The sequence below is a fragment of the Eptatretus burgeri genome, chromosome 10, assembly GCF_056783735.1.
Source record: "Eptatretus burgeri isolate ZD-2024b chromosome 10, Ebu_testis_v1, whole genome shotgun sequence".
In the NCBI taxonomy this organism is placed as follows: Eukaryota; Metazoa; Chordata; class Myxini; order Myxiniformes; family Myxinidae; genus Eptatretus; species Eptatretus burgeri.
In genome coordinates this window covers 61,091,824-61,104,198 of record NC_140970.1, presented here as the reverse complement: position 1 = coordinate 61,104,198, position 12,375 = coordinate 61,091,824, and the positions used below count along the sequence as shown (strand labels likewise).

The following is a 12,375-nucleotide window of genomic DNA, read 5'->3' as shown; positions in this document are numbered from 1 at the left end:
TCACGAGTGTTTGTATAAAGTATCTATATTAGTTTACATCACGAGTGTTTGTATAAAGTATCTATATTGGTTCACATCATGAGTGTTTGTATAAAGTCTGTATGTTAGTTTACCTCATGAGTGTTTGTATAAAGTATCTATATTAGTTTACATCACGAGTGTTTGTGTAAAGTATTTTGTTATATTAATGATATAGTATTCAATAATTCGTGATTGGAATGATGCTGTTTGGAATGAAAATCGGGAGAGATTGAGTTTAAATCAGAACGAGTCAATTATGTGAGGTTTTCCACCCGTGACATTTGCAGATTCACCATTAAGGGTCCTGTCACACCTTGACGATTTAGCCAGCGTATGGCAACATATCAAAATGTATGTAAAATGCTGGCGTATGCTGAACTATCGATGTTTTTTTTTCAGTTTTGGGCGTATTTATAACGAGTTGGATGTATGCATAATGTCTTCGTAACGTACACAGAACGTTTCGATAACTTATAGATAACTTATACCAACGAATGGCTTAGCGTGTTGTTGGCGTTCACAACCTATGCCCAATGATGGTCTAAGTTATGCATAGCGCGTGGCAGCGTATCGCCAACGATCACGTGGCGTAGCCTATTAAAAGGCTGCCGCTCAACGATTTAAATCGTAACCGCACTAGAAATCGAAGTGTCAACATCACCGTCATGCCGAAGAAAAGAAAAAAAAATAATAAACCATGGAGTCTGGAACACTGACGGGTTCCTCCTGTGAAGCCCATTTTTATATACCAATTCCCCTAAACACTGCCAATACACCATTATACGGTAGCTGCAAGTTAGAAACACGTTCAGTAAGTTCTACATACGTCAATATGCGTTGGAGATATGTTACATATAGGTAAAATGTACAATCCTCAAAGGTTAGAAATTTGTTTCGGGTACGCTAAACATTACCTCGACATGTTTCGACTTATGAGTAACATGTGTCCGACGTGTGACAACGATCGCATAACGTGCCTACAACTTATGGCCAGCATATGCGGAACGTGTGAGTCATACACTGGCATACGTCGAAAAATTTTGCGCATGCTTAAAATTTGTCGACAAGCTCAGTGTACTACGACGTATGCTAGCGTGCATCAGCATGCTTCAGCGTGCTCTTAACGTATACAAAACTTACCCATAACGTATTCGATGTGTGCCAGCGTATTCGCCAAATTTTGCATACGCTGGCTAAAACGTCAAGGTGTGACAGGGCCTTATCATCCACCTTACTTATGTTGGGGACAGCTGCAGTAACTTTGTTTTTTTTGCCTGTTTTTTTACCAGGATGTGACGTCAAAACGGTGTTTCTCTTCGTTTACTTCACGAGTGTTTGTCCCATTGTATTTTGTTATATTACTGGTATAGTATTAATCTGTGATTGTATGTTTGGAATGAACATGTGGAGAGATTGAGTTTAAACGAGAATCAGGAAATTATGTGAGGGTTTCCACCCATGACATTCGCCGATTCAGAATTTACAGTTTCGCCATTGACATCATTAAAATATTACCCACCTTACTTCTGTTGGGGTCAGCTGTGGGAAGTTTTTTGTTCAAGTCCTTCCCGAACCGGCTGTCTCTGCCTCACGTTCGACTGAAGTTGGTGTCACAGGAATGTGGAATTTATTGGTGAAACTCTGTTTCTTTTTTTTTTAGAGATGCAGGCCCCTTCCTGTGCACAGCACGAGTACCTCACTAGTTGTTTTATATTTTTTGCCAAGTTATTCATTAATAATTGATAAAGCACCATCACATTAAGCTAACCTGATGCAAAACGTTTGGATGTTTCTTTGATTGCATATGTATTTTGCTGGATGGTTGTTTTTATCAGGTGGAAGACATGATACGATTGATCAAGCAAGGTTTCGGGAGCAATTTGGATTCTCTAACCTGGTTGGATATTCAGACCAGAGATGCTGCAAAAGAAAAGGTCAGACATATTGTCTGCAAGAAATATATTTTTAACTTTTAAAGGTTCACAGATCCTTCAGGAATGAATAACATAAACTCTATGTTTTATGAAATGTTTGTGATTGACCAATTTGGTGTAACATTTTCAATAAATCCTGAGATTCAGGTGTGGATTGTAACCCAGTTAGTATTGATGGAACATATTTGCAACACAGTGATCATCTTTGTCACGTTTGAACGAACACATGGCGACCAGGAGGTCCGTATCATCCTTTATCTCGTGAAAGGCATTTGAAGCTTGCTGATATATGTACATATGAGCTGACAGGAAGTTGACAGATATTTGTTGTCCTGGTGTGATATAATTTTTTCTTTCTTTCCAGATTCGAATGGTCTTATAAATGAGGTCATCTAAAAGGTTGTGAAAGTATTTGATAGGAATTCAAAAGCATTAAAAAATGGCACTTGAAGGACTTTTGTGTCCAAGCTAATTTAATTATTTCCAAAAGAGCATCTTTCATCCTCTACTACAAGGTCTTTAAGGGCCCCAACTGCAACCGCAACCTTGTACGATTGGCGGAGGACCAAACTTTACCAGCCCTTCATCACTTTGCATGTACCAAAGTTTGTTCATGACATTAAAACTACCAGGGTCTAAGGGGGTTTACGGGGTGGTTCCCCCCAAAATATGTATTTGCTTTCTTCTTCAAAACTATGCAAACAATTTCGATGAAAATTCCCTGCATTAAAAAAAAAATCTAGAGGTATTTACTTTCTTCGCTGTTCTATATTTTGTGGTTCATCCACGCCGACCAGTGGTTGCCTGGTTTTCTTATCCAGCCACTACCAGGTGAATGCCGAAGGGTATTGCCCATATTTAACCTCCTCCACTGAAGGTGAAAGAGGTTATGTTTTCACCCCTCTCTGTCTTTGTTTGTTTGTCTGTCTGTTTGTCTGTGTGCAAGATATCTCAAAAAGTTGTGAACGGATCTGGATGAAATTTTGTGAACAAGTAGGGTGTGTGACAAGGACGAACTGGTGAGATTTTGATGAAGATCCAGATCTGGATCCGACAACTAGAATTTTTAAAGTGATTCTTCATCATTGAGAGATTGGGTCAAAAATGATATATAGCATGATATCTCAAAAAGTTGAGGACAGATTCGGACTAAACTTGGTGGATACATTGGGTGTGTGACAAGGAAGACTTTATTTAACTTTGATGAAGATCCAAATGCGGGTCCGGTCCGATAATTTTTAAGTGATTCTTCACCATTGATCGGGCCCAAATCGACGTATAGCATGGTATTTCAAATATATATTGGACCCGATATGTTCTCGTGGATCAGGCATTACGTGGAGGGGGTATGCACTCTACCGAATGCCCTTCTACTTTACTGTGTTCCCTCCTCCAGTCTTGCTCTCTCTCAGCACTCAAATCCTGCCCAGCTCCTCCAGGATATGCATGTCCTTCCAGTAATCCCAGCAGATAAACCTCCCTCAATCCTTGTTCCTGTACACCTTCACACTTTTGTTCCTCTTTTCTCTGGTTTGTGAAATCACCCTCCTGAGACTGTTCAAACCCACTCTTCCCTCTCGGGCAGTTGTTCTTAAACTGTTTGCTCCCCCCCCCTCCTCCCCTCATATTTAAGCGTACTTAACATTGTTACAGTTCATTAAATGTGATATCATTTTTAGAACAAAACAATGACAAGTTCCACTTATGATTTTATTTAAGAATCCATATGCAACCAGCTACCAGCTGTTATGCAAAACTATACAGAAGATATACAGAGGTAGCACAAGCAGGTACTCGTAAATGAAATGGATTACATACTGGCTATTTTTACTCACATTTCATATCAAGATAAAAACTAAAACGGCCACAGGCAAACAGACAGTGGTGAAAACATAACCTCCTTCCACCTTCGGTGGGCGCAGGTAACACAACAGACATATACTGCATGTATTACATTTGCAGTTTGAATTATTAACCCACATATAGAGAGCTGTTGTGTACTAAAACGCTATGAACATTAACACATATCACAAAGAAGTGCTCTTTCAAACAAGAAAAAGAGCAATCAGTGATTGCAAAACCTCGCCAGGACCTCTTTTGAGTAGTGTATTTTTTTAAATAAGTTTTAGGATAAATCCAATATCCTAAATTGTGGTTTATCCAATATACTTGATCATAATTGTGGTTTCACATTGATTGATGAAGCAGTTCAAGGGAAATACACACATTTTAAATATTTTCATTCAATCCAATATAGCTCAAACCATGTAACCTATTCATGAACATCATGGTATCCCCAAGACTTGGGAACATTTGTGTGAAGTTTTCCCTCGATCTCTCCGGCCGTTCTGGAGCAGAAGATTTTTTTTTGTAGGTTTTTGGGTAAATCCAATATGGCTGCCAAACTATGTGACCAATGACATCATATATGTGAACCTTTTGTTTCTCATGGACAGGCAGTCATACATGTAAAGTTTCATCTCGATCTGTTCAGCCACTTCAGAGAAGAAGGTTTTTAAAGGTTTTTTTTTTTTTAGAAAAAACAATCGGGCTTCTGAATCACGTGACTAATGTCGTCATGTATTTTTTTTTTTCTGTGGAGCATTTTATTCCTCGATGACCCTCAAAAATTTTCATATTGATTGGATGTGGTGTTCTGCATTATGACATCATAATGAGGGTACCTATGACTTCATAAAAAGCACTCATTCCTCATGAGGAGTACGTGCTATATGCCAAGTTTCAATTTTTTCCTTGATGCGGTTTCAGAGATAGAGATCCAAAGTTTTTACGTTTTTCCAATATGGCTGCCACAACACGTGACCTATGACGTCATAATTATCATTAAAACATTTCATATGAGTAGTCGCACCAATGGTGAAAATTTCGTCTCAATCCGACAAGCGGTTACAGAGAAAAACACGAAAGTTTTGTGCGGACAAACAAACAAATGAAAAATCACTCGTGGAATGACAACTTGGCAAAACAGCACAAAGTAGACTGGTACTCGGTAAAGCACACACCTCTGCCAGGTGGAACAGTTCACGTTTTGTATCCCACTGATGGGCTGGATCCGAACCAAAATCCAATCCACTTGTTCTTGTCACCTATCCAATTCGTCCAGCTTGTTTTGTCATAACTCGCCCACAACTCTTTGAGATATAGTGATATATTTAATTTTTGGCCCTATCTCTCAATTTTAGAAATTAGTCCTGTGTTGACCTTTTCACCTTAAAATGAATTGGAAGTTGAATTCAGTGACCTGACGTGAAAATGCTCTTTAAATTTCAAGTCAATCGGATGAAAATTGAGGCTTTTAGAAAATTTGGGCCGTATTGGCCGATTGGCCTATGTCGACCTTTTGGCCTATGTTTACTGCAAAATTAGTGGGTGGTTGAATTCAGTGACCTGACATGAAAATGTTCTTCAAATTTCAAGTTAATCGGATGAAAATTGAGGATTTTAGAAATTTGGCCTATGTTGACCTTTTGGTTTATGCTGATCTCAAAATCAATAGGTGGTTGACTTCAGCGACCTCATGTACAAACGGTCTTCAAATTTCAACTCAATCGGATGAAAATTGACGATTTTAGAAAATTTGGCCCAATTTGGCAAAAATTGGCCTTTTGGCCGAAGGTGATCTCAAAATTAATAGGTGGCTGAATTAAACGATCTCATATGCAAATGGTCTTCAAATTTCAAGTCAACAGGATGAAAATTGACAATTTTAGAAACAATTTCAAAAATTGGCCTATTTTGGGTTGACCTTATGGCCTATGTTGAACTTTTGACCAGGGTAACCTCAAAAGTAATACGTAGTTTAATTCACTGACCTGATTGGCAAATCCTGTTCAAATTTCAAGTCAATCGGATGAGATTTGAGAAGTTTAGAAAATTCAGCTCAAATTGACCTATTGGTCTAAGTAGACCTTTTTGGTCGACCGAATTTTACGAAACTTCAATATGGGACCATCGCAGGGTCGGTGTCATTAATCTCTGAAAATTTTAGACTGATCGGTTGAGCGGTTTGGGCTCGAGGCGAGTGGACAGACAAACAAACAAACAAACAAACACACACAAACACTCAAACAAATGGAGGTGATCAACATACTTGTCAAAAACAAGGACAAATGTGTCCAAGAGCCGCGTCCTAAAGGTTTTGTCTTCACCAGAAGAAGAGCTCTCCTAGAGCCAGCGTTTGCAACGCGATGAGGCTAAAAATTCATTACAGAAAGTCGAAACATCAGCATTTTGATCACAATAACAATAACAACAACAACTTCCGATATTTCGTCACGTGCCTTGATGGAGCCAATAGCGAGACCCGTCATGGAGGCTCCTCGTTCATGACGAGAAAATCGTGTATTTACGAAATTACAACACATTAAATGGAATAATCTTGAAATAGTAACGTGAACTTTTCGAAACTTTAAAGCAAATGTCCGAATATATTTAAAAGTTCATGATAGACGCTCTCAAAAGGCACCCTCAATGCGAGGATGTGTACAGGTGTTTAGTATTTAAGGAGATCCGGATCCTGTATAAAAAAGAGCCGAGTCCTAAAGTTTTTGGAAGAAGAAGAAGAAGAAGAAGAAGAAGAAGAAGAAGAAGAAGAAGAAGAAGAAGAAGAAGAAGAAGAAGAAGAAGAAGAAGAAGAAGAAGAAGAAGAAGAAGAAGAAGAAGAAGAAGAAGAAGAAGAAGAAGAAGAAGAAGAAGAAGAAGAAGAAGAAGAAGAAGAAGAAGAAGAAGAAGAAGAAGAAGAAGAAGAAGAAGAAGAAGAAGAAGAAGAAGAAGAAGAAGAAGAAGAAGAAGAAGAAGAAGAAGAAGAAGAAGAAGAAGAAGAAGAAGAAGAAGAAGAAGAAGAAGAAGAAGAAGAAGAAGAAGAAGAAGAAGAAGAAGAAGAAGAAGAAGAAGAAGAAGAAGAAGAAGAAGAAGAAGAAGAAGAAGAAGAAGAAGAAGAAGAAGAAGAAGAAGAAGAAGAAGAAGAAGAAGAAGAAGAAGAAGAAGAAGAAGAAGAAGAACTCTCTTCGAGCCAGCATTCGCTACGCAAGACGTGGCTAAAAAGAATTTTTTTGCCAAGTAACAAACAGACAGACAGACAGACAGATAGACAAGCAAACAGACCCAAATGCAATACCCTTTCCGAATCCTTCGGCGAGGTAGTAATTGTCCCAAGCTCTTCACATTAAAGAACCTCAGCTCACCTGAAACTTTAAAGAACCAACTTAGCTGCTTAGGATATGTGTGTGGGTAAACGAGTAGATTCGTCAAGGTAGATTCACATATGTGTATATATATATATATATATATATATATATATATATATATATATATATATATATATATATATATATATATATATATATATATATATATATATATATATATATATATATATATATATATATATTCACACACAAACATAATCTCCCTCTCTTCAGATGTAGTAGATACTTATTTATTCATATATACACATGCAGGACATAGTTTTATGTGTGTGTACTTTTCACAAAGTAAATCCCTCATGCCACCTAATGCTCCCCCCCACCCCCACACAAAATCTTCTCACACCCCCTTTTGGGGGCATACCCTCCAGCATCACTACTGTAGGACTTCAAGTTGGTGGTACTCCACAACCTCTTGTTATGTCATCCTCCATCCCTGCCCTCTATCTTTTCTATGCACATTAACCCTCTTCTACAACCCTCTTCAACTTTCTTACTTGCAGGTTACTGTTTCCTCCCTGCTTCTCTCTCCTCTTTTGCTGTTCATTCATTCACTCACCTATTGCATCAACCTGTTGCCCGACTGATCCACTGTCAGTGTATTCCCTTGTTATTCTTCCGCTGACGAAGGTGCCCAGAGGCATTGTGTTTTCGAGTTGTCCCTCCGTCCGTATGTGCAGTACGTCCACGCTAATTTTCTCTTGTTTTCTCTGCAACTGCTTATCTGATTGACATAAAATTTTCAACATAGGTGCGACTACTCATGTAGAATGTTTTAATGATAATTATGACGTCGTAGGTCACGTGGTGTGGTAGCCATGTTGGAAAAAAGTAAAAAATTTGGACCTCTGTATCTCCGAAACTGCTCCATGGGAAAAAATTGAAATGTGGCACATCTGAGGTACTACTCCTCATGGGAAACAAGTATGATTTTTTGGATGATGTCATCGGTGGCTTCGTTATGACTTCATAATTGTATACATTAAATGCTTATCCGATCAGTATGACAATTTCTGAAGGTCATCTCGGGCTAAATTGTATGGGGGGGAAAATTGATGACATCATCAGTCACATGGTTCAGCAGTCATATTTTTTTTTTAACATAAATCCTTCAAAAAATCTTCTCCGAAACGGCTGAACAGATCAAGGGAGAATTTTACATGTATGATCGCCTATCCACGAGGAACAAAAAGTTCTCCAACTATGACATCATAGCTCACATGATTTGGCAGCCATATTAGATTTACCCTAAAACCCTTAAAATATCTTCTTCCCAAGAACAGCTGCACAGATCAAAGCGAAACTTCACACACATGTTCCCCAAGCCTTGGGGATACCAGGTTGTTCACAAATGATTAATGGGTCACATGGTCTGGCAGTCACATTGCATTGAATGAAAATCTTTGAAAAGTTCTTTGTCTTGAAACCATTTCATCAATCGATGTGAAATGTCACAATTATGATCTATCCGTCATGGGGAATATATGTTTTAAATTTCAACCAGATCGGATGCATTGTCTGGCAGCCAGAATGATTTAATATTTTGAATCTGGGTTCAGGGATTTAAATCAAACTTGGTACAAGTGTGTACCATGATGTAATAACATGGACGGAGGCATATCTGGAGATGTCGCGACACCAAACGGTGCCCATACAAGTCACCTTCTGTCACTTCGTTCTTCCAAGAGCTGCGATTTTGCAAACAAATTTTTCTCAACAGAAACTTCAATAATATAAATATGCATTGCCCTTTTGAGGCTGGTCTCCCCTCAGGACAACATTTGAGGATCGACCTTATTTTTGGTTTTCCTCCCTCCCCTTCTCTGGACAATGCTCTGCACAATTTTGAGGCTGACTCTGGAAACCCCCAGGAGGAGGTGTGCTTTATGGAACTCCTTGGCCTCACAATCTCACACAACCTGTCTTGGATGCACCACATTACCAAACTTGCTTCGAAGGAAGGCCAACACCTCGGTATTCTTTGCGGAGTTAAGTCCATTCTGAGCTGCTAAAAGCTCATTACAGTGTATAAGGCCATCATCTGAAATATCATTGAGAATGAGTCCCCACTTTTGGCTGATGCAGTCACTTCCTGTCATGACTCCTGGAAGAAATGGAATCCAAGGCTCTCTGTATTATTTCTCAGCAAGAGACAGAGACGTAAAGTTTGCTTCTCACCTACTGGGGGCAAGTTGGTGGACTCGGTTTTAAAATATGAATTCCCTTATAAGGAACTTTTTCTTTTGAAAAGAAAGTCAAGGCTTGTGGAAGAGCTAGAACACAAAGGGTGGTTTAACAGGTGTAGAAAAGATCATGCATTTGGATTGGGGCTGATTTGAGATGGTGGCAAATTGCTGCCTTGAAGACCTGGAGGGAAGAATGAGATTGAAGAGAGTGTGGAAGTTGGTTCCACAGGTAGGAAAAAACAGAGGAACTTCAATGCAGGAGGAGACCATTCAGCCCCTAGAAATTTTCGCGGTGATTGACACCTTATGGTTGCTGTATGCTTTTTAAATACTAATTAAACAAGGAAGCAACACATTTCATTTTTAAAGTATTTGGTTATGATTCAGACAGGGCTTTTATGACCTCCCAAATTCAGAGCAGACACTCCAATATAACCATTATGCCACTGAGTCCAGTGAGTTCCCTGCCCCCCTCATCCCTTTGTCCATTCCCAGCTCATACAGGTTGAAGTGCAACACCTGGTTGTCCTTTTAGTCTTAAGCTGAATGCTCACCTCCATTCCTCCATCCCTCGATACTCTTGCCTGTGGAACCAATTCCCTGTCTGTCTTGTGCCCCTCCCTTCAGTTTTTCAAGAGTGCACCCATCCCTCTCCTGCTCTCTTCGACTCGTGCTGTCTTCCCACCCTTTCCGCCACTCGTCTTCTCACGTGCGATGCCTTTGAACCCCTTGTTCCACCTTGAACCTCTGTCAGCCCATGAACCTGTCGCCCCCTGTCGATTAGCTCTTTTTAGCTCCTCCTTGAGCCGTGATTGCTAGATACAAAAGAAATTCAGTATTTAAAAATAAAAATAAAATATTCTGTGATTTTTTTCCACAAGTGGTTTCATTGGTTTATTAATTTATTTTTAAATCACTAATACACTATGCTGATGCTATTGAATGAGAGCTTCACTGTCGAATTGTCCCTTGGTAATCCCAAGAGGTTTTCCATTAATATCTCTGTTGTGATATAATTTTCCTTATATTACCATCTAAAGAGAAAAGAATCAGATTGAGAGAGAAGTCTGTGAAATTATTCCTTTTTCGAAAACTTCAAACGTAACTTTCCACGTTTTCATTTTTCAACAAGATGGAGCAAATGCGAGAACACATGGGTTGTCCAGAAGAAGCAATGAAGCCTAAATTCTTGGACAAATTTTATGCAGAGGTAAGTCACCTTTGGTTTCGTGTTTCCAAGCTGGTGGTAAATGCAATGTGCACTATTTTGAAGTACAATGTCAGTCCAGTTTGCATCACTCAGGCAATTCTCTAACACAGTATGGATCGACAATGGATCTAACACAGAGCCCATGAAGGCAAGAGATGACGACTATCCCCCAAATAAATTACCAGGAAATTTTCGATCTGATTTGGTGTATCGTAATCTGTTGTATAGCATCGATTCTGGCAAAGCTGTTTCTTGTCCTGGAGTTGTGGCAGTTTGCCGTCCCTCTCCCAGCACTAGTTAAGGCAGGAATATGGAATTTGTGCAGGGTGTTGGCAATAGCTCACCTACTGCTTGCAAAGTACACCATGAGGATCTTTAACATCCACCAACTAATGCCAACAGACGGGATGCCCAGTTTAACGTCCATCCGAGAGACGGCACACACATTGACGCTTCTCCCTGCCTGTGAAACACTAGGGTGACCGTTTAAAGCTGGGCCAAGAATCAAACTCAGGCAAGACAGCTTAGAGGTGAGTGTGCATACCCCGAGGCCATCCTCTCAGCCCCACCTGGAAATTAACTCAAGGTAAGTTTTTATTTATTTATTTATTTTTTTAACCACCGCACACACAAAGTAAAAAGTGGGTTTACGCATTTGGTTCACGTCTGTCTGCCTGTCAGTTTATGATCGAGGAACAACTTAATTTCAATTGAATGTTATATTTTGAACATGAATCGGAAAACTAACTTGGAGTTTATCAGTATTTTGTCTCTGAATTTGGCCTGATTGTGCGTGTGCAAAGAGGAGTGAGATAATTTTACCCCGTGCACGTGAAGCAAAAAGCGGGGTAAGTCAATTGGTTCATATCCGTCTGTTCATACGTCCATCTGTCTACAAACTAGAATCAGAAACTGAACCAGCTCTCTAAATTGGTCCCAATCACACATGCACAGAAAGGAGTGAGATCACTTTTTTATTCTGTCTGCCTGTCATGCAGTAAAACAAAATTGAAAATCATTCCAAACAGGAAACTTACTGTTTTTAAGGATGTCATAAAGGAAACAAACAACAGGCATGAATAACTAATGTAACGTGTTAGATAGGGTGGTGTAATGGACACTGTCTCAATGGTGGTAAAACCTGGAATTTATTTCAACGCCTTTTAAAACCTTTATTTTATTTAAATTGAATTATATACTTGAACACTGTAGAAGACAAGTCACCTTGTTGTCACTTCCAAAACCCTTCCGTTTAGCCATACTTGGACACGTTAAATAGGGTGAGGTATAAGACTTTCAACAGCGCAAAACTTCCAGAATTTTTTTAACGATCTTTAATATAATTATTTTATTTAAATTGAAGTATATACAGTAATTGAACACTTCATTGGGTAACATGTTCTAGGAACTCTCTATTTTTACTCTGTCTGCCTGTCTCGCAGTCAAACAAGATCGAAAATCTTTCCAAACAGAAAACGTAGTTTTTAAGGATGTCATAAAGGACACAAACAACAGACACAAAGAACTAATGTAACGTGTTTACTGAGGTGGTGTACAAGATGCTGCATAAATGGCAGTAAACTTCTGAAAAAATTTTAATGCGATCTTTAAAATCATTATTTTATTTAAATTGAATTATATACTTGCATATATACTCGATTATATACTGAAGTATTAATTATATACTACAGTATATAATACTACAGTATATATATATATATATATATATATATATATATATATATATATATATATATATATATCTATCTTACGATATATAATAAGTATATAACTTCATT

The 12,375-nt window shown here is 38.7% G+C and overlaps 1 protein-coding gene across 2 annotated transcripts in view; it reads left to right on the top strand.

Moving 5' to 3' along the window:
* LOC147018686 (endothelin-converting enzyme 2-like) overlaps nucleotides 1–12,375 on the top strand; it is an 87,894-nt gene that overhangs the window by 53,647 nt on the left and 21,872 nt on the right. For both annotated transcript variants that reach the window (XM_085898615.1, XM_085898616.1), the window contains exons 11-12: nucleotides 1,857–1,955; nucleotides 10,499–10,576. In XM_085898615.1, coding sequence (XP_085754741.1) covers nucleotides 1,857–1,955; nucleotides 10,499–10,576 — 177 coding nt within the window. The remainder of the gene's footprint in view (nucleotides 1–1,856; nucleotides 1,956–10,498; nucleotides 10,577–12,375) is intronic.